General features: G+C 45.8%; 1 protein-coding gene and 1 long non-coding RNA gene across 6 annotated transcripts; one reads left to right on the top strand and one right to left on the bottom strand.

Moving 5' to 3' along the window:
• Positions 1-2,946: 2,946 nt before the first annotated feature.
• On the bottom strand, positions 2,947-7,388 carry LOC309331282. 5 transcript variants are annotated; one of them, XR_014151760.1, is made up of 3 exons: positions 6,841-7,388; positions 4,181-6,214; positions 2,947-4,090 (listed from the first exon to the last, which is right to left on the bottom strand). It is a non-coding gene; the product is annotated as an uncharacterized lncRNA (long non-coding RNA). The 5 variants fall into 5 exon arrangements; XR_014151761.1 differs by having other exon boundaries at positions 2,947-3,848; positions 4,021-6,214; positions 6,841-7,387; XR_014151762.1 differs by having other exon boundaries at positions 4,338-6,214; positions 6,841-7,387.
• Positions 7,389-10,446: 3,058 nt separating this feature from the next.
• Positions 10,447-12,647, top strand: NKX3-1 (NK3 homeobox 1). Its single transcript, XM_081843974.1, has 2 exons — positions 10,447-10,745; positions 11,968-12,647. Exons 1-2 carry the CDS (start codon positions 10,565-10,567, stop codon positions 12,375-12,377), a joined length of 591 nt encoding a protein of 196 aa, XP_081700100.1. The 5' UTR covers positions 10,447-10,564; the 3' UTR covers positions 12,378-12,647.
• The last annotated feature ends 10,427 nt before the right edge of the window (positions 12,648-23,074 follow it).

The following is a 23,074-nucleotide window of genomic DNA, read 5'->3' as shown; positions in this document are numbered from 1 at the left end:
GGGGATTATTCTTTCGTTCTGTTGTCTAATGTTAGTGTAGGGGTTTGTAGAGGCTACAATTGACATTGGACTGAAGTCAAAGGATGCTAGGTGAGCAGGGATGCCCACTTCCAGGTACCTTAAACCAGGAGTGGGGAATCTCAGGCTCGGAGGCCTTCCCATCAGAACTCTCCCTAAGGCCCTTTAACTGACCCTGCATTTCCGGGGTTCTTGAGGGTTCTTGCCTGCTTGGAAAGTGTCAGAGAATCATAGAATTTGTAGAGTTGGAAGGGATTCTTGCATGTCTGGATGGAGGATAGATAGAGAGGGACATGTCCGTGTGGCAGCCCTCTACTTTTGTTGCACCACCACTGGCATGTGGTCCTTGGATGGTTGCCCAGAAAGGGATGCAACCCTCAATTCCCCACACCTAATAATAAACACAATAAACTAGAGCACCTACAGTTCAATCAGTTTGTGCATCTCAGAAATCAAGGCTGAAAGTGACCCATTCCGTGTCTCACTGGAGTGCTATCTAGCCCAGGTATGGGGACCATTTGGCCTTCTATAGATGTTACTGAACTACAGCTCCAATCAACCCTGGCCAGTGGCCATGCTTGCTAGGGCAGATGGGAGTTGTAGTTTAGCAATATCCAGAAGGTCAAATGATCCCCAGAAGTGGCTTTTAGCTGGGCAATCTTATATATACCGGTATATTGCATTTATAGCCCTCCTTTTGGGGGTGTATGGGGTGTTAGGGGAGGGGTTGTCCCTCTAGTGGGGAACACATTGTGCTCCTTCTGGGGTATTTTGTCCACCTTTTGTCCTCTCACCTGTGGCTCCTAGAAGCTGCCAGCATGTGACAGAGACCACATCCCAGGAACAGCTTTGACTGGCTAGCTAAACCAAACCCTGGGTCTCAAACCCTCCATTAGTTAGAGACTTCCCCTGCACGCGAAGGTAGGCTCTGGCTGGCTGATTGAGCAGACGAGACCGAGAGTGGGTCCAACCATCAAAAAGGCGGTTTCTGCATGTGCTATAGAGGGCAGTGAGAGGCAGGAGGGGCTCATCCACCTGGGAAGGTAGCCCACCTAAGAGAAGAAAAACTCTGATCCTAAACATCTCCTGCCTTGACCTGCTTGGTGTTGCTGAAGTACAGCTCCCATCAGCCCCAGTATGTGCAGTGACCAGTGATGATCGGGACTGAAGTTCAGCAACATCTGGCAGCCCAAAGGTTCCCGACACCAACACTACTGAAATAAACGGGAGCACCCTGGGATCAGTACTGCAGTGAGACAATGGCCTCATCTCCTTGTCCCTCTCTGCACTGCCCAACCCAAGCTTCTTGAGTTCTCTTGGTTCTATTCCCACTTCCTTGTTGAGGAAGAAAAGATGGCAGTTAACGATTAGAGACCAAGGTTTACATTTTGCTTTTATTATGCCCTTCCTCCAAGGAGCTCACATTCTACCTCACCCTAGCAGCCTTGTGAGGTTAAGTCAGGCTGAGATATGTCTATGATCATCCACTGATGATCCACTGTGATCTTCACATAGGGGAAATAATAACCTTTTACTTAGACTAGAAAGGGTTTCCAGTCTTCCTGGTGGAAAAATCAAAGTTGGAAATAGAATTGTTAGAACCCAATGCTAAGATATTGTCAAGAATGTATAATCTGCTGTTGAAATGGAACACTGAGGATGAAACGGTAAAATCTGCTATGATAAAATGGGCACAAGATGTTGGTCATAACATTATGTTTGTTGACTGGGAACAGTTGTGGACCACCGATATGAAATTCACGGCATGTAATGCCTTAAGAGAGAATATTATGAAAATGATATATAGGTGGTACATGACCCCAGTCAAACTTGCAAAAATCTACCATTTGCCCGATAATAAATGTTGGAAATGTAAAGAAACTGAAGGGACATTCTTTCACCTTTGGTGGATGTGCCCAAGGATTAAGGCGTTCTGGGAGATGATATATAATGAACTGAAAAAGGTATTTAAATATACCTTCCTGAAGAAACCAGAGGCCTTTCTCCTGGGTATGGTCGGCCAATTGGTGCCAAAGAAGGACAGAACCTTTTTTATGTACGCTACAGCAGCAGCAAGAGTACTCATTGCAAAGCATTGGAAGACGCAAGATCTACCCACCTTGGAAGAATGGCAGATGCAAGTAATGGACTATATGGAACTGGCTGAAATGACCGGCAGAATTCGAGATCAAGGAGAAGAGCAGGTGGAAGAGGACTGGAAGAAGTTTAAAGTCTACCTACAAAAACACTGTAAAATTTTCGAATGTTGAGGACGTTGAAAAGGAAAAGAAGGGGTTCTAGTGACTAAGTTAAATAAGAGTACAAAGGGAGGGACTAAGAATTAAAATGAATAAGAATGATCTTGCTGAACTAATTACTACATAGAATACAAGATCGGGAGGTGGGTGGAAGTAAGGAAAATAAGGTTTTGACGGTTGTAATTGGAAAGTGAGTTTTTTTTATATATATGTTAAAATTCTCTTTTTTTCTATTTTTGTTTACGACCTTCTTTCTTTTTTTTCTTTTGTAATGTTTGCTTTTTTATGCTTTTTTGTGTAAAACTCAATAAAATATTATACAAAAAAATAATAATACTCTAAATTTGTATCTTTTAACAGTTCCATCCATTTTGCCATCTCTGCAATATGCCAGGATTTTGATCAGGTGATCATATCAAAGGGGATTGTGAGTTGGGCCCACCCGTACCTGGAGATGCCAGAAATTGAACCCGGGTCCTTCTAAATACTAAGCATGTGCTCCGCCACTGAGCTACAGCATTTAAGGGGGGGGCAACTACCAGGACGCCTTTGACCAATACTCTCTCCTTCCTAAGTAAAGTTAGGGTCAAACTGCACTTCCCACAATCAGGGGAAACACAAAGGGCCAGGCTATCAGAGAGGCAGGTCAGCATGAAGAAGCAAAGGCAGATTTCAGTGCTCAGTCAACTTTTTATTCAAGGAAATGAACATACAACTCAGCGATTTCCCAGTAGGTCTTGCCCCTGTGCAGCAGTTGTCAGGACTGACGGTCCCTGCCTTCTAGGGCTCCTCCTCTCCCCAGCAGTCTCAAACAGCTTCTGAGCATCTTTGGCCTCTGTTCCACTCTCCTCCTTATTCTGTGTATTCTTGGAGACAAGGCTGGAGGGGAGATTGTCGCAGCAGGAGAGGGAGACTCCCTGGATTCCTCAGCAGTCCCTTGTCATTCCTCCTCTGCTTCAGCCTTGGAGTCCGAACTGCTCCCTTTCACAGGTTCTTCCTGCTCACGAAACTTTGTTGCCCCTCCAGCATCCAGATCCTCCTCTCAATCTTCTCCCTCTGACCTCCCCTCAGTGTCCAAATTGCAGAAATTGGCCTCTTTGCTTATAGTGACCACTGACACATGCCTTTAAAAATAAAAAAAGGAGGAGACTAATTTGCAAATGCTGTATATGTATGTACATTTAAAATGATTGCTACCCTACTGAGTCATACAAAATAGAATGTTCTCTCAGGAAAAAAAACAAACTTAAGAGTTATGAAGAAATCTGCTGCAAAAGGGCTTCCACTTCTGACGACTCAGTCACTGCAACCTGAAAGAGCCAAAGCACAAACAGTTTCATACAGAAGACAATACAGATTTCCTCCCTAGCCAAGCAAGGGATACTCACCTAAATGTATGTCAATAATGGAATACCATTTCAACTAAAGCAGCACTGTCCTAGTGCTGGTGACTCTCACTGCAGGGTTCTTCTTGAAGTATCAAGAGCTCTTACTCACACTGCGTCTTTCTCGTCAACTGAACAGATTTGCTTCAGGTACAGTGAGCTCTGGGAAGCCTGAAGAAAGGAGGAGCTGGAACAAAATAAGACGTGTTCTCCTACCTGCAGGTGAGTCTCACTGTGGTGACACGGAATAGGGCCTCTTCTGACATCTCAGTCACCGCAACCTGAAAGAGTCTTAGCACAAAGAATTGTAGACGGAACACAACAGAGATTTTCTCCCTAGCCAAGCAAGGGATACTCACCTAAATGTCCTTCAATCCTGAAATACCATTTTGACTGCCATTTTTGACTGAAGCTAGATAAGCCATTAATCTAGAGGGGCAGAACAGAGAGATGAGAGTCAGACTTAAATCTCTGCCATTAAGCTTGGTGTGGAAAGAGGAAAGATTGCTCAATGCTCACCCTTTCGTTTGTCCATTTGAGGTGTGACTTCATGTGTCTACAAACACCTTCAGTTGGGTTACAATCTAGAGCCACTAGTTTGTCCCCAGCCACCTTCCACCAATCCTGCAGAAAATAAGTTTTGTTGTGTGTGTTTTTTTTAAAAAAAAATTCTTACCACTGTGACTTCTGGGACTCAGCCGGAAGAGCTGGCTTCATTTGAGTGTTGCAGGAGAGAACTTTGGAGAGAACTGCGAAGAGACCAACAGAAAAGAAAATGGGAAAAAGGAGAGACCCATACAAAAAACATTGCCCTGGAAAAAAATACTGAATGGTGCAACGTGAATTTACCTAAATCAGCACTGTCCTAGTGCTGGTGACTCTCACTGCAGGGTTTTTCTTGATGTATCAAGAGCTCTTACGCACATTGCATCTTTCTCATCAACTGAACAGATCTGCTTCAGGTACAGTGAGCTCTGGGAAGCCTGAAGAAAAGAGGAGCTGGAACAAGAGGAAAGAAGGGCTGGAACAAAAGAAGACGTGTTCTCCTACCTGCAGGTGAGCTTCATTGTAGTGACACGGAATAGGGCCTCTTCTGACAACTCAGTCACCGCAACCTGAAAGAGTCTTAGCACAAAGAGTTGCAGATGGAACACAATAGCAGGGAGCGCAGCTATCTTACACCCTTGACCGAAGAACGGTACACTCCTCCAATCTGGGATGATTGTCCTCTTCCACTGAGTGCGCCACTTCGGGAGGGATGCACATGGAGCGGTGATGGATACAGCACAATCCACTCCCTTAACGCATTTGTCAGTGAAATCATAGGCCATTTAGAGTTATTACTACCACAGCCACGTGACCTATTGGTGATAGTTTTGCCTGCCCTGTTGACCTTTTGACGTCCGTTTCCCATTGATTATGTAATCTTGTCACTGTTGCTGGAAAGGCCAGTCATTTCAGTACAGCTCTACTCACTACAATGCTTCTCAAGCATTCGTTCTCCCTCCACTGGAATCCTCCACTTGCAAGACACACTGGAGACATATTCCAGAGTTCAAGGCTCCATTTTAAGATGGGAATATACAGAAAGGAGAGACCAGTACAAAAGCATTGCATTGAAAAAGATCGCTGAGTAGTCTTCATTCAAAGACTAATTAGCTTGTAAGGTAAATAAAACGTTAAGACTTCAAAGTGTCTTAGTACAAGAATTGCAGGTGGAAAAGAGATTTTCTCTCCAGCCAAGCACGAGATACTCACCTATAAGCCCTTCAATCGCAATACATGCAACTGCATTGTTACTTTAATTATGATGTAGTGCTTCAAGTTTACCTGTTAGGTATCTATTTGCACCTGTCGCCACTTCTGACAAATCAAGAGTATTTAGAATTACCTTCCTTCAACTGCAGCGCTAGTTTCCAGATGGGAAGTTACTGGCAAAGGAAGCTGACTGCTGGATCCGCTTTTTAAATTGGTATTTTAAATATATTACCTTCAGTGCTAGAGGATCCAAGTTTTTTGTATAGAGTCAACGCTTTGTGTTGTCTCAGCTATGAGCTAAATAGCTGTTCCTAAAAGATGCTTAGCGAAAATAAAATAAAATCCAAAATCCTTGGTTATTACCACTAGATAATCACGTTACACATCAGGGGTAATTTTGCCTGGCCTGTTCCATAGTTACCATTTGAGCTCCATTTCCCGTATCTTTTTGTAATCTTGCAGGTTCTGCTGGAAAGGCTTAGTGGAGTTGATGTTCTCCTCTGCTTCCTCATTTGATCCTCACAAGAACCCTGTGAGGTAGGTTAGGCTGAGAGACAGAGAGCTGCTTCATGGCAGAGGGAGGTTTTGAACTCTGGTCTCCTAGGTCCTAATCCACCACTCTAGCCACTCTCAGCAACTTCCCTCAGAGGAAGCACTTTCCCACAGGATCCTGGACTTGTCATGTCCCTGAGCAGTCACTCTCCAGTCGCCATCACCAGATTCATCCTCAAAATGCTTTATTTGCCTATTCAGCAAGTTTTTAACTTACCTGTCTTTCTCTACTTCCAAGGCAACCTGAGCAAGCATGAAATCAGAAGGAAGGGTTTTGTCTCCTCCCTGTCTTCTTTGCTCTTTTTTCTCTCTACACACACATTTCTAGCTTCAACAACCAAAAACCCAAACTTTCCATTCATGAAACGACTTCTCTAGTTGGCTTTTTAAAAGAAAAGCCTTCTATTTTCCCTACTCATTCCCCCACTGGTTTAAGCAGACTTCATATCCATGTACCCTTTCATGTGCTCCTTCTTTTCATCCAAATACTCATTAGTTTGAAAGGTAAATAAAACTTGATTCCCCCCTTCACATTCCTTCATTTTCTCTTGGCTTTTCCAGTCCATTATTTTTAATTTCCCTGATTCTCTTTAAAATCACCATCTTGGGTTTTTTTTTCAGTTTTCAGTTTAAATTTTGCTTGGCTAAACTCTTTTGGAGGGACTTTCTCAAAGTCCATCATCAGTCTACAATTTACTGTCCCTGTGTTATTAGGATTAAGTCTTTTTTGATCTTCTATTTTTCTTCAGTTTCCTTTTAGTTTAAAATTCAATGCTTCTCCTAACACTTTTTAGGGACAAATACCTGACTAAGGTATATGTGCGCAGTATTTGAAATCAACCACAGCAGAGATCACAGATGAAAATCACCTGTGTCCCTTTTTAAAGTTGTAAACGATGAATTTCAGCAGAGTGAAATCCCTTCATTTACTCTAAAAAAAATTCCCAATGGTTTTGAAAAGCAATCTAACCTAAACTGGTTTCAGTTGCCTTTTCAAACCTGTTTCATCTTCCCCAGCCTCCCTCTCCTAATCCCTCTGCCCATGAGCTCCTTCAGCTCCGACCAGTGAGAGGGCTAAAACCAGCATCACAGCCAAGGACAGGCTCACTCACCGGAATGCAGCTTGCTCCTTCTGCCACCAGTAGGTCATAACCACACGTAAAAAAAGTCCCTTGCAGCATTAATACAGTGGGTGCAAATGTCTTTATTTTTTACATGGGGTCACTTTAGGGCTTTGATGGGAAATGAGTATTTTCTTTCCAAATTAATACATTCTGGAAATACAAGGGAATTGAATTTGTAATCCACCCAGATCTCATGGATTACAAACTACAGGAACATGACCTGTACAGGAAAATAAGGGAAAGACTATGGGAAGAGGGGCTGGTTTGGATCTCAGTGGCCCCCATTGAATTATATGCAATCTGGGGCACAGCTGGAAAGGACAGCAGCTGCTTCTCACTCCTGATATTTATGCTGTGTATACACAACATTCTATGACAGAATGAATAAAAACTGGGTGCTTGTTGTTTTTTTGAAAAAATGTCTTACAAAGAAAGTGGGGGAGTAATTTTAAATCATCGCTCTTGTTTTTAGCATACTGGCTGTCTTTCCCTTGAAAATTGCTTTGTTGAAATATAATACCTGGTTGGTAGATGAGAGACAGTTAGAGGTGAGAGACCATGTGAAATTGCTTTGGATATGGTTTTATCCTGCTATTCACCACAATTGTGTAATGCATGATGTCATTCATCCATTTGCCAATGCCAATAGATTCAAAACTCTCCTAATCAGCATTCATTTTTAAAGGAATCTGCCTTGCTTGGTGCACTTCTTTCTTGCACTGGGCAAGGAAAACATTGCCACTGAGAGAGAGTAGAAGGCTGATCCATTAGAAGATGGTAAACTGGTATTTTCCTTTAACATTTTAGCAGCCACTGGCCCATTTGAAAACGGGAGCTGACTGGTAGTATTCCAAATAAGACCACACTTGACTTGTCTAGCTTGATATCCTAACTACATATAATGTGACTGCAATGAAAGTTTTGCTTGAGATGATAGCTTGTTTGCATGACTATTCAGTAGTTATTCTTTTCATACTCGGCAGGAAAATGTCAGTGTCATGACAGATGATTTCACACTGGGGAAAATGTTTCATTAGGGGTCCATCTGGTTCACTCTGAGAGACTGCTAAGATTTGGAATACGGTGTTATTTTGCTGTTAGGCAGTGGAACAGACTCGCTCGAAGGGCGGTGGACTCTCCTTCCTTGGAGGTTTTGAAGCAGAGGTTGGATGGCCACCTGTCATGGATGTTTTAGCTGAGCTTCCTGCATCACAGGCGGTTGGACTAGATGACCCTTGGGGTCCCTTCCAACTCTGCAATTCTATGATTTTATGAATGATAGAATCATAAAAATCTTAAAAAGCAGAGAATCTTAAAAAGCAGATTCTTAAAAAGCAGAGGCATCACCTTGCCAACAAAGGTCCGTATAGTTAAAGCCATGGTTTTCCCAGTAGTGATGTGTGGAAGTGAGAGCTGGACCATAAAGAAGGCTGATTGCCAAAGAATTGATGCTTTTGAATTCTGGTGCTGGAGGAGACTCTTGAGAGTCCCATGGACTGCAAGAAGATCAAACCTATCTATTCTTAAGGAAATCAGCCCTGAGTGCTCACTGGAAGGACAGATCCTGAAGCTGAGGCTCCAATACTTTGACTACCTCATGAGAAGAGAAGACTCCCTGGAAAAGACCTTGATGTTGGGAAAGATGGAGGGCACAAGGAGAAGGGGACGGCAGAGGACGAAATGGTGGGACAGTGTTCTTGAAGCTGCCAGCATGAGTTTGACCAAACTGCGGGAGGCAGTGGAAGACAGGAGTGCCTGGCGTGCTCTGGTTCAGGGGGTCACGAATAATAATAATAATGATAATAAATTTTATTTATATCCCGCCCTCCTCAGCCGAAGCCGGGCTCAGGGCGGCTAACAACACTAAAACAGTACAACATTATAAAACATTATAAAAATGAATTAAAATCAAAATTGATGGCAACCATAAACTAAAGTTTTGTAAAGATTGCAAGAGTTGGACACGACTAAACGACTAAACAACAACAACATGAATGATGCCATTGTGGTTACTCCTAGACTGCAAGCCTAAAGCTGCCATCTTGTGTATACTTCCTGGGGAGGAAGCCCCACCAAATTCATCCGTGGAAGTGAGCTTCATGGCTGCAACCCCATGCATAGGAACAAGGGAAGCTGTCTTATAACTGAATTAGGCCAGTGCTCCCATGTGGCTTTGTATTAATGACAGACAGTGTCTCTCTAAGGATTTCCCCCAGCAGCCCTATCTGGAAATGCCAAGGACCTAATTTGTGACCTCCTACATACAACACACACACACCACCACTGTGTTATAGCTGTGACCCCAAAGCACATTGGTCAGATCACTGGGACTTCCTTCTAAGCAGAGTTAGGATGGGGGGGGGGACCAAAGGGCCAGGCTGTCAGGGCTGGAGTCAGATGCAGGTCAACATGAAGAAGCAAAGGCAGATTTCAGTGCTCAGGCAACTTTTTATTCAAGGAAATGAACATACAACTCAGCAATGCTTCCCAGTAGGTCTTGCCCCTGTGCAGCAGTTGTCAGGACTGACGGTCCCTGCCTTCTAGGGCTCCTCCTCTTCCCAGCAGTCTCAAACAGCATCTGAGCATCTTTGGCCTCTGTTCCACTCTCCTCCTTATTCTGTGTATTCTTGGAGACAAGGCTGGAGGGAAGATTGTCGCAGCAGGAGAGGGAGACTCCCTGGATTCCTCAGCAGTCTCTTGTCATTCCTCCTCTGCTTCAGCCTTGGAGTCCCAACTGCTCCCTTTCACAGGTTCTTCCTGCTCACGAAACTTTGTTGCCCTTCAGCATCCAGATCCTCCTCTCAATCTTCTCCTTCTGACCTCCCCTCAGTGTTCCTTGGGGGTTCCCCACACTGGCGGAGGAAGTGGGGTGCAGTGGGTGCAGTCCACCCTGGGTGTCATCCCTGGGGGGGGGTGACATCGCCGTGCCGCCTCAGGGACACTTGACCGCCCCGCGGGTGCACATCTAGCTCCATCTCTGGGGTTAAATTGGGGATGGGGGTCGGGCTGGCATTACATGGGAGAAAGTCCCACCAAATTCTGAATAGCTTTCTTCAGAATAAGCGCGCAGAGCGCTCGGGTGTCCAGCCTTAGGTGACGATCCTCTCTCCGCCAACATTGACCCCGGAGGGAGAAGGGCGACCCCCTGACTTCCCTGGGCCTTGCCAAATCCCTGCTGAGAAGTCGCGCGCAAGAGCGCAGCACGCCCCGCGCGGGCGAGAAATCGCGCACTCCCTTGCTCAGTGCGCGCTGCCTCAGGATCGCAGCCGGGAGGAGGAGGAGGAGGAGGAGGAGGAGGAGGAGGAGGAGGATGGGTGAAGAGGCTCCCGGGCAGCGGGGAGGAGCGCCCGGCACCAATCCCAGCGAGGGGCCCGCCTGCCCTCCGCCACCCGCTATAAAGGGCCCTCCGGACGCGTCGGGAGCACAACTTTGGCCGAGCGCCGGGGCGCCCCTCTCCGGCACGCGGGTGATGGAGGCCCCCGAGGCGCGCCCGGCCGGCGCTGCTCGCCCCAAGCAGCTGACCTCCTTCCTCATCCGAGACATCCTGCGCCCCGGCGGCGCTCCCGGCGAGGAGGCGCGTCCGCCGGCGCGGAGGGATCGGCCCGGGGCCAGCCAAGCCCCCGAGAAGCCCGGCGCGGCGGGCGCGACAGGTAGGGGAGGAAGGCGGGGCGGGAGCCGGACCTTGCTCACTTCCCCACTCGGGGCTTGGAGTTCTCGGAGCAGCCGCTCAGCCTGGCCCACCTGGCAGGGGGGTTGTGCGGGGGGGGGGGGATGGCAAGTTGTGCTGCTCCGCGCCCCGGGCAGGAGGGCAAGGGCTCGGCGAGAGGGGAGAGACCGACAGCTGGCCCGCAGGGCTGCAGGACCTTCAGCTCACGGGTCGGGCAGCGGCTGCCTTGAAGCCTGTCTGTCCCCAAGTGGGGGAGCAATTGCCTGTTGGGGGATTGCTTTGTAAGTTTTGTAAACTCTTGTCCATAGTTTAAAAAGGAGGTCCCTGCAGGAGGAAAACTAGCATGGTTCCTGTAGTGTCTGCCGTGCTAGTCTTCCTCCTGCAGGAAGCTTTATATATGGGGGCTATTAAAGAAATGTTTTCGTTGCCCCATTTGCAGTCTGAGATGGTGGGGTCTGTCCTGTCCCTTTGCTGCCTGAGTCTGCCATGTGAAAGGCAGAATAAGCTGAGACCAGCTCACAGTCCCTCAGGGTGAGCTTTGTGGTTGAGGGGGGATTTGATCTCTCCAACTACAGTAAGTCCAACGCTCTTAACCACAACACCCCACTGCCCCATTTGCACCTTACATCTAAAGCAGTATTTAAATAATCACAGATTTCCCTGAAGATTCCTGGAAATTGTAGTTTTTTAAGGGTGCTGAGAGGTCTTTGGAACCCCTTGTTCCACCACAGAGCTGAGCAACCACTCAGGGATTGATTGTTAAACCACTCTGGGAATGGCACCTCTGCAGGGGAAGAGGGGTCTCTGAACAACTTTCAGCAGCCTTGATAAACTACAGTTCCCAGGATTCTTTGTGTGGGAGTGGAATCCATGATTGCTTAATATGGTATATTGCCATTTTTACACGCATGGTTCAGAGGGGGCCTTATAAGCAAAATGCAAAGATCAAGAAAGTACACAAAATGCCGTGTTGTCATACACACATCCCATGTGCAGTGTGATTGTGCGGTTTACAGTGCAGGATTTGCTGTGGAGATCAAGGTGGCCTAAACATGCCATTTGGTTGTAGGTTTTGTGTGTGTGTGTGTGTGTGTGTGTGTGTGTGTCTCCCTCCCTCCTTCCTTCCTTCCTTCCATTACCTCCCTCCCAAATTTTTGGTATTGTTTAAATAGGTCATAACTTCCCCCTTTCTGCTTCTCTACTAGATCAGTCTGCAGAGGCCTTCCTCTCTCATTCTGAGAACACCCCCAAATCCTTACCGAGACTCCCAAAGCAGCAGAAGCGTTCCCGGGCTGCCTTCTCCCACATGCAGGTGATAGAGCTTGAGAAGAAGTTCAATCACCAGAAGTACCTGTCTGCACCTGAGCGAGCCCACCTAGCCAAGCACCTGAAACTCACCGAAACCCAAGTGAAAATCTGGTTCCAGAACAGAAGATATAAGACCAAGAGGAAGCAGCTGGCCTCAGAATTTGGTGGACTTGATAAGAACTCGGCAATTCCAGCCTTCAAAGAACGTGACTTCTCCAGGGCTACTCTGGCCCTTTCTGTGTACCACAGCTACCAGTATAATCCATATGTCTACTACCTGAATGGCTGGAGTCCAGTCTTGTGGTAACTAATATACTGAGAGATCTACTTGCCACAGGGTCTAAAAACACTCTTCAGCCACAACCCAGCCACTGACTTTGCTACAGTGGGGTAGATTGCAAGTCAGACTTTGCCAGAGAGAATTGGCTTCCTCCTGTTTTATTTTTTGTCCTCTGTCTTGGGACATCCAGGGAGCTCACCCGGTGCTCTTGAGCTACAGCTATGGATAGTGCTGTGTTTGCTTCCCATGGTGCAATCTGGGTGACATGCAAAATAAATATTATAAAATATGCCTCCATTCCTGCAAGGGATCACATCTTTCCTCGAAAGTCAGTCTGCAAAGTAATTCCCGACCTGCATATAATGTGCAGCACATTTCACGTGTAGGGAGAGAGATACTACTATATTGTGAGAAATGCATTGAATGATGGAAACTCCAGAAGTGTTCATCCCTAGAAGAGGCTGCCTACTTCAGGGAAAGGCCAGCGCTCAGCAGGGCAGCACATGTTTTTTGTACAGAAAGCCCCCAGTCCAATCCCTCACATCTCTAGTGAGAAAGATTGGGCAGTACAGCAGTCTTGAACCTTTTCTGGCCTGACACACACACCCCTTGCCCCCAAACATGGATTTGAGGACCCACGTCTTAATTATTAATATTCTTTAAATTATCAATTTGTATGGTGGCCGGGCTGCTTTTGTGGTCTGCCTTACGTCAGGCTGTGATCCAGTGGTGCAGAGAGCCAAGCTGATGCCATCCAGGTGTTGTCAGACTCCAACTCCCCCCATCTCTGGCTATTTGCCATGCTGGCTGAAGCTGATGAGAGTCCAGCCCATCTGGAGGGATCCAGGCTGACTGTCCAGGCACTCCTGGGAAGGGATAAAGCTCAGGGGTAGAGCAGTTGCTTTTCATGAGGAAGGTCCTGGGTTCAAGCCCAGCATTGCCAGGTAGGGCTGGGAGAGAGATTCCAATAGTCTGACTTGGTATAAGGCGGCTTCCTATGACCCACAATTTGAGGCTGCAGATGATGGGTGGAGAAGGACCTTTGCCTGAGACTCTGGAACAGTGTGGTGACCTCTAAATATTGTTGGACTCCAGTTGCCCATCAGTCCCCTAGCCAACATGGCCAATGGTTGGGGATCACATAATGTGCTATTTAACTATGTTTGGTGGGTACCACATTGACTTCTCTTGCTATGAAGAGATCCTGGCAGCCAGGGTAGACAACAATGGGCAAGAGGGCCAAATAGTCTGACTTGGTGAAACCCAACTCCCTGTGTTTCTTTGTTGTGTCACTGTATGATGAGCAGTTTCCTATCACAACAGAGAACTCCAATCAAGTTTCATACATTTCTTTCAGTGCAGAGGTACAGCACCTTCACACTGCCTTTTGTGTTTCTGGGTGAATTACTGCTGTGGCTTTGCTTTGTTTTTATGTAAAATGTATGCCCAGAGCAATTATGCAAGACTGTGGAAAGCTGCCTTATACAGAATAAGACCACTGGTCCACCTAGTTCAGTATTACACTGACTAGCAGTAGCTCTCTAGGGAGGAATCTTTTCTCACCTGGGACTTCCTGCACTTTGCTGCTGAGCAGAGATTCAACTTTCTGCTTTTTCTTTCCCAGAAAGCAAATCTCTTCTGGGATATGAGATGGAGCATGTATTCAATTTTATTTCCATGGAACGGTGTCTGTGCTTTGGCTAAGACATCAGGAAAACCCTGTGTTTAAACAGAGGCAAGAGAGAGAGAGCTTCCCTCAAGGAAAAAATCTGTTAGGTGTGTGGCTGCGATGGTGGTGTAGATGTTTGTGAAGTGGCCAGCTCTGAATAGTGCAGCACACAGCTCCCCATCTTTCATAACCTTTAGGAGACATCTGAAGGCAGCCCTGCGTGGGATTTTTTAAAAAATGTTTAATGTTTTGTCATGCTTTTATATATGTTGGAAGCCACCCAGAGTGGCTGGGGCAACCCAGTCAGATGGGCGGGCTATTATTATTATTATTATTATTATTATTATTATTATTATGGAATAGGGTGTCCCTATTTTCATGAAAGAAATGTTTGAGGGTATGTACAATTCCTTCTGAGAGCACATACCCTGCAGGTGTGCCGGTTTTCCAGGGACCGTCCTGGAATTACAGAAGCTGTCCCAGTTTCTGATTTTCCTTTTTCCTCCCCTCCACGTCTTGGAGAATAATTAAAAGTGTGTGCATGTTTGTAGGTGCAAAAACAGAGACCTGTTTCTACTGAAAATAAAATACCTGCACCAAATGCAGGAAGCAGTGAATCTGGCACATGAAGCTCTTCCTATAATTTTGAAGGAAAGGTCACCAGTCCATTTTCAATTCTTTAATTGCAATGCTTTAGCAGCCAGCCATTTTTAAGGAAACACATGGAGTGTTGATTCCTTTTTTTGTAAATGGAACCTTACACTGTCAACACAGAAGTAAGTCCTACTATAATCAGTGGAGCTTACTCCCTGGTATGTTCCTGATCATTCTCACAGTTTTCATCATCATCATCATTATTTATTATTATTTCTGACAATTACTCTATCCCACCTTTTCCCCTGACAGGGACTCAAGGCAGTTTACAGCTAGAATTTTATTTCATTCTATTTATATGTGGAAGGTGTTGTACATGATCCCTTCCCCCACACATTTTTTCTTTACAACACTCCTGTGAGGTAGGTTTGGTGGAGAGGCTGTAATTGGCTCAAGGTGACTGATGTAGATGTGTATATGACATCTATGTGTTTGGCAAGATCAAACGCAGGGGAAACTTCCTGGCGTGGAATAGGATGTCCCTCGTTTCATGGGAGAGATCTTGGAGGGCATGAAAGCATCAAAACATCAAGTCCTCTTGCTCCTTGGGGACTTGTGGAAAGTGCATTCAAAACCTGTGGTAGCAACTGAGCCTTGCACACCAGCCATGCTAAGCTGTGGACAGCTGAACTTTTAGAAGTTTAAGAAGGAAAACAATTAGAGGAGCAAACGCAGCCTGTAGCCATTAGACTGCCTCACAAGTACTTTTTATTGTGCTTGTGCGTGGATTTCACATTTAAAACCTGCCCAGAAACGGGACAGAGCAGACTTCAGGCTATATATACACCATACATTTAAAGTACATGAGTCCCCCCCCCACTCAATCCAAGAATGCTGGGAACTGTAGTTTGTTAAGGATGCTGTGAATTATAGCTCTGTGATGAGTAAACTGTTTTTGTTCCTTACTCCTACTTTCTGGGGTACTTGACAGAGCACTGAAGCAAGGCCTGCACTTTTCTTTTATTTTCTTTTATTGTAGGTTTGTTTGTCTTACACAGAAGACATAGCTTCCTGTGATGGCAGTAAACATGCATCTCTTCTGTGATGCAGTCCTCTTCCACACATAACTTCTCTTCTCACTAAAATCAAGCATATTTGAGGGAAGCCCCCCCCCCAGCCTTTTCTGACATGCAGAAGCAGGAGCTGCTACCTACCGTTTGAAGTGGTGCAATCAGAATCAGTGTTAGTGACTTATAAAAAGGCAGGTTGCTCAAAATCACACAATTTATGCACCATAAAAAGACCAAATCCAGCCTGTAAGCAAATAATATGCTTAGTTGCTTCCTTTAGCATAGTTTATAATCCAGTTGTTTGCATATTTCCTTGAAAGTAGGTCCTGTTTTATTAAGTGACGCTTACTCATGTGTATATGTTTCCAGGCTAATGAGTCAATCTTCTGTATCCTCACTCAGAAGTCCAAGTGAGTTCAGTTAGGCTTCAGATAAGTTTTGCTTTTCAGAGCAATCCTATACATCTTCAGCCAAAAGCCAATCCTTTTCCACACTGTGTTCCATGAGACCTATTCCAAATAAGTGTGTTTGCTTAGAATTAATCTTAATCTGCCTTAATCAAGAGATGCTGGCACTAATCCATGCTAGAGTCACCTCAAATAAGTTGTTTGTTTTATTCCTTCTGTTCCTTTCTCCAAAGAATAAATTGAGACAATAAGCTGTATAAGCTTCCCAGATAAAGGCATTTTTTACTTTTCTACTATTGTTGGAATTGACTCTCTTGTTGACAGCCACACAAAAAGTTATGCATATCAGCAAGAAGTCTGACTGAACAATTTATATCTTAAAACCTACTTTGGAGTTCTGGATTTCACAAGTATATCAGCAAGTGTCAGAGCTGTGTGTTAGCCTTTCACACAGTTAGATGTGCCGCTTATGAGCACAAGAACAATTCCCATATCTGACGAACATTCACTAACTGTGCAATCCTATAGGTGGGACACTTGGAAGTAAGCCCTGTAAAGTTCAACAGGTCTCTCTGAGTTCAGTGGGACTTACTTCTGACTAGGCATATAACTGTGTTGTAAACCCCTAAGAAGCTTGATTGATATCAGAAAGCTGATATGTTGTGGGAGGGACATTTAGACTGTATGCACACTAACCCATTTCTTACACAAATGTTTCTTCTAGGGCTGCTGGTTGAGTCAGGTTTCTTAGTTGCTTAGTCCTCTGCCTTGCATTTTAACCAATCAATTGTATATTAGTGTGCATACTGCTAAAATCTCAACAGAAGTGCCTTTGTGAGATATTGAAGGAAGTGTGAGATAAGTTATGATTGAATAAATGTTGCTGTTTGCTGGAAGGAAAAGCTATCTTGAGTATTTTCTGTTTAATTTCTCATTGCAGTCATGCAGCAGAACCAAAATCACCTCAAGAAATACAGAGAGATGGAGCGGGAGAGGGAGACAGATGTGTGCCCTTAAATCCCAACCTCACCAGTTAAAATATATATCCAATCATCAGTGAAACCAGGGACTTTCAGATTTTTTTCCCCTGAGAAACATTGAGGTTCCTTGAAAGCTTCTCTAGAGCAGGGATGGAAGGATCTATCAATTTTGGTGGGTGTGGTTTGGAGAAAGTTGCCTGGGAGGCCAAAGTGGAGGTTGCTCCTCCCTGGTTTAAGGCTTGCTCCTTTGTTGGGGACACATGATGCTCCCAACATTCTTGGACTCCAGCTCCCACCAGCCCCAGCCAGCATTGCTCATGGTCAGAGATTATGGGAGTTGTAGTCCACCAACATCTGGCTAGCAACACATTCCCCACATCTGATCTAAAGGCAAGGGGGCATTATTAGACAGTCTAAAATTGCTTCATTGTACCACCAATGGGCATTTTTGTGTTCTGCTTGTTAGTATCAAAAAGCCATTTGGCTGGGTACTATTCTTACTATCTCTCATTCACTGTGAAATCATTGGCATGGCACCAAACTATGTGGGGGCCCACAGCACAGCGCTGCCAGTGACCCCCTCCCACAGCACACACAAGACTGGGTCCCCTTCAAAAGCGGCACAGCTACCCAGCCTCTGCTAAAACATCTGTCTGGGCCAAGGCAGCAGCAGCAGCAGCAGCAGCAGAGCTGGTACCGGTCAGTAAGGGTCTCTTCTGAGGGTCCCTCAGTCAGTGCCCAATTTGGCCGACTGTTGACACCAGTCCTGCTGGCAGCACTTCTTGTGATACTTGACAGTCATTGAGGCTGATTGCAATACAGACTTGGGATGGCCTCATGCTTGGAGCAGGTCCAGAACTAAGAGTAAAGAAGACTCTTTGTGTGAACAGGGCCTATAAAAAATAACAATTGCTTGTTTTCTAACCGTTCAGAATGTAGCTTATCCTATCTGCAGGAAACCTTTTCCCAGCTCTTTTATCTTGTTATTAGAGCCTATATATTCTGGATGATGCAGCCCCCGCTCTTCACCAGCACAAAGAGCAGAAGGTCATCGCCAAACAGTTAGAACAATGTTTCGAAGCCCAGCCTGCTGCTTATCCACTTTGGAGAAGGTGATTGCGCAATGCAGAGCCAGAGATTGATTTCCAGTCTCTCTGCCTTTCACCAAACAAGACGCTCTGCCTTTCACCAACACAAGATCAGGCTATTAGGACATAAATCTATTGGGATGGAGGACTTATTTCAACATTGCTCTCTGTCTCTAATGGTGGTTGCACCATCGCTCTCAAAGGATTGCTCTCTGCTGCCAGGACATCCGTCCATTTAGCTCAGGAATGTCTATATTGACAGGTGGTGACTCTGTGGTTCCAGACAGGAATACTTCCCAGCCCTAACTGCAGTTGGCAAGGATTTCACCTGGTGCTGTAGCTCAGTGGTAGAGCAATTGCTTTGCATGCGGAAGGTCCCAGGTTCATCTCCAGATCAGAGTGGGACAGTCTCCTGCCTGAGACCCTGAGGAACTACCATCAAGGCAGATACTACTGAGCTAGAAGCAGCTTCCTATATTAAGCATACAGAGCATGTGCTCTGCCAGTGACCTATAGCCTCTCCCCGATAACTATGTATATATCATCTGCCAAATCACCAAGTCCAGCTCCCTCAAGCATGAAAAGCATACAAAAGTCCTCAATGCCTTTTGATGCTTTCGGTGGCACATTGACAACACAGAAAAGATGGAATGTCAACTCTTTATTGCTTTACATCAGCACTTGCCACTTTTCACAGGTACGGGGCGCATTTGGGAAGGGCCATAACTCTGTGGTAGAGCATATGCTTTGCATGCAGAAAGTCCCAAGCTGAATCCCCAGCATTTCCAAAAGGGTTCAGAACACCCCAGTCTGAAACTGTGGAGAGCTCCTGCCAGTGTAGACCATACTGAGCTAAATGGGCTGATGTTCTTGTTCAGTACAAGGCAGCGGCCTTAATTCCTATGGAGAAGGCCTGTAGCTCAGCATTGCCCAACATCTTCCAGCAGAGCTGGGAATACCCTTTGTCTGGAACCCAGGAAGGCTGCTACAAGTCGTCATTATTCCATTTCTTAAGAGACAATGGAGTGTACCTCCAGGGGTGAAGTCAAACAGCTGTGCTAGCAGCACCAAAGTGACAAGCCTGGGCAGTGTGTCTGGAGGTCCTGGGATGCCCAGGTGAGAAGATGTCCTTCTCTGCCTCGCTGATGTGGTCCAAAGGAAAGCAGAGCAATACATTTAGCACCAGCTTGGCTGCAGGAATCATACAAGGTGCCATCCAACCATCTTAGGGACTCCACTCCAAATCTGTGTAGGGTTTACTCCTTAGCTTTTTCTTCTCCCGAATACATCCCGCAAGACAGCTCAGGTTTAGGATCAGAGTCTTCCTTCTCTTAAATGGCCTCCCTTCCCAGGTGATGGAGCCCCACCTGCCCACTGCAAGGTACTGTAAGCAACACTCAATGAAATACAGCAATCTGATTAGTTATGAGGCAGCTTCCTATGCTCCTGCTTATCTTACTTAAAATGTTCCTACGCTGCTCTTCATTTAAATGATCCCAGAGCAGTTCACAGCACATGAACATAATGCAATAAAATCCACATAATAGTAGACTAGTTTCTTCACACTCACACATCTCTCACTATCCTCCATCCAGGCTAGCAAGAAGCCTTATCATAGTTCAAGGAGACTTTCCAGCTAGGCAGAAATGTAGGAAGATACAAAGCAGGACCTGTGAGGGGTTGGGCCCTGGGGAGAGTCCCACGGGCCAGGAAGAGAGGCCTGGGGAACCACATTTGGCCCAGGAGCTTGACATTCCCCATCCTAGCTTTGCATGTTTACCTCGGTAGGCCAGCCAAATGCGCAGTTAGCAGGAAGGCATTTCCACAGCAGGGGTTGGCAGCTGCAGCTATGGCAGCCGTGTGCAGCATGGCAAGGGGGCACATGGCCTTGTGAAGCCCTGCACATATTTTTTTCAATGCATGAAAGGCAAAGTCATGTAAACTATAATAGGCTGTTCCTGAAACTTCCTACCAATTGGTAAGGAGAAGTGAAACAATATTTTAATCACAAAAGACAAGGTCAAAAATTGTTTTTTGTAGGGAGAGTAACAAAAAGGGCTTTATGCTTTGATAACCAAATCCAAGCGTGTTAATGAAGGATCTAAAATCACAACAATGTAAAATGGAAACGATACACTTCCTCTCGATGAATGGGCAAGAGGAAGACCCACCCCAGCTTATGGAGACATTAACGTTTTCTCCAGCATTAACACAACAGACTCTTGTTTGCAAGCTACTGGAAAAAGGAGGCATCATTCAATGTCTGTCAGCGTGCGTCACACTCCACCGCTAACATCTCTATCCAGATGAAATGGTGTCGAAGGCTGACATAACATTTACACTTGTTCATGCCAAATTGTTTTATTTCACGCTACAGAAAAAGGAGCTGCTTTTGGATAACGTTGGCCTGACATTTGCATGCACACTTGGCAGGCAGGCTGAGTCAGAGTGCCAAGAGAAAGCGTCTACTTAACAGAAGGAACGCTTGCAGAGCAGAGGGATGTGGGAACCCATTGACACCAGCAGGCTAACATGGTTCATTTGCCTTAGGGCTGGTTTTGGGTCCAAGGTGGGCTCTAGGCAAGTGTTGTCTGCTGCTGACTACTGACTACTCCCAAGATCTTCATCACCATCATCATTATTTACTTGTACCCCACTCATCGGACTAGGTTGGCCCAGCCACTCTGGGCAGCATCCACAGGATGTAAAAGAACACATGGTGCATCAGACACTAAAAGCTTCCAGATACAGATTCAGATGTCTATGGAAGGTCATATAATTGGTTATCTCTTTGACATCAGATGTGATCTCAGAACCACTGGCATCCAAGAGTATTAAAAGAACTGGCAGATGTGATCTCAGAACCACTGGCAGTCATCTTTGAGAATTCCTGGAGAACAGGCGAAGTCCTGGCAGACTGGAGGAGGGCAAATGTTGTCCCTATTTTCAAAAAGGGGAAAAGAGAGGACCCAAATAATTACCGCCCAGTCAGCCTGACATCAATACCAGGGAAGATTCTGGAGCAGATCATTAAGCAAACAGTCTGTGAGCACCTAGAAAGGAATGCTGTGATCACCAATAGTCAGCATGGATTTCTGAAAAATACGTCATGTCAGACTAACCTGATCTCGTTTTTTGACAGAATTACAAGCCTGGTAGATGAAGGGAATGCAGTGGGTGTAGCCTACCTTGATTTCAGCAAGGCATTTGACAAGGTGCCCCATGATATTCTTGTAAAGAAGCTGGTAAAATGCGGTCTTGACTATGCTACCACTCAGTGGATTTGTAACTGGCTGACTGACCGAACCCAAAGGGTGCTCATCAATGGTTCCTCTTCATCCTGGAGAAGAGTGACTAGTGGGGTGCCACAGGGTTCTGTCTTGGGCCCGGTCTTATTCAACATCTTTATCAACGACTTGGATGATGGACTCAAGGGCATCCTGATCAAATTTGCAGATGACACCAAACTGGGAGGGGTGGCTAACACCCCAGAGGACAGGATCACACTTCAAAACGACCTTGACAGATTAGAGAACTGGGCCAAAACAAACAAGATGAATTTTAATAGGGAGAAATGTAAAGTATTGCACTTGGGCAAAAAAATGAGAGGCACAAATACAAGATGGGTGACACCTGGCTTGAGAGCAGTACATGTGAAAAGGATCTAGGAGTCTTGGTTGACCACAAACTTGACATGAGCCAACAGTGTGACGCAGCAGCTAAAAAAGCCAATGCAATTCTGGGCTGCATCAATAGGAGTATTGCATCTAGATCAAGGGAAGTAATAGTGCCACTGTATTCTGCTCTGGTCAGACCTCACCTGGAGTACTGTGTCCAGTTCTGGGCACCACACTTCAAGAAGGACACTGACAAACTGGAACGTGTCCAGAGGAGGGCAACCAAAATGGTCAAAGGCCTGGAAACGATGCCTTATGAAGAACGGCTAAGGGAGCTGGGCATGTTTAGCCTGGAGAAGAGGAGGTTAAGGGGTGATATGATAGCCATGTTCAAATATATAAAAGGATGTCACATAGAGGAGGGAGAAAGGTTGTTTTCTGCTGCTCCAGAGAAGTGGACACGGAGCAATGGTTCCAAACTACAAGAAAGAAGATTCCACCTAAACATTAGGAAGAACTTCCTGACAGTAAGAGCTGTTCGACAGTGGAATTTGCTGCCAAGGAGCGTGGTGGAGTCTCCTTCTTTGGAGGTCTTTAAGCAGAGGCTTGACAACCATATGTCAGGAGTGCTCTGATGGTGTTTCCTGCTTGGCAGGGGGTTGGACTCGATGGCCCTTGTGGTCTCTTCCAACTCTATGATTCTATGATTCTATGATTCTATGATTCTATGATTCATATAATTGGTTATCTCTTTGACATCAGATGGGAGGGTGTTGCACAAAGTGAGAGGGCATTCTACTGGTGTCCTCCTGACATCAGTGCCCCATCACAGGCATACAGGAGCTCTGGAATCTGACACACACCATTTTAGATCTACCACAATGCCAATTGGTCCTGGTTTTCATAGAATCATAGAATCATAGGGTTGGAAGAGACCACAAGGGCCATCGAGTCCAACCCCCTGCCAAGCAGGAAACACCATCAGAGCACTCCTGACATATGGTTGTCAAGCCTCTGCTTAAAGACCTCCAAAGAAGGAGACTCCACCACACTCCTTGGCAGCAAATTCCACTGTTGAACAGCTCTTACTGTCAGGAAGTTTTGTCCCCAACCTCCTCTCTGCTGAGTTCTACAAGGGCCAATACTGGGACTAAGGAGGAAGAAGCTGACCACCTGCTGGCTGGTTGTAAGGTATAAGAGAGGAAGGTGAAAGCTGGCTGAGAGCAGACTGAAGTTAGTGGAGCAGTGCCCCATATAGACCAAACAGCAAAACAGAGTAAGAGCATTTCTTCAACTTTT

The sequence above is a fragment of the Podarcis erhardii genome (assembly GCF_964252035.2).
Source record: "Podarcis erhardii genome assembly, chromosome: 16".
Classification (NCBI taxonomy): domain Eukaryota; kingdom Metazoa; phylum Chordata; class Lepidosauria; order Squamata; family Lacertidae; genus Podarcis; species Podarcis erhardii.
Note: the sequence above shows the minus strand (reverse complement) of the source record. Positions and strands in the feature narration are given on the sequence as shown.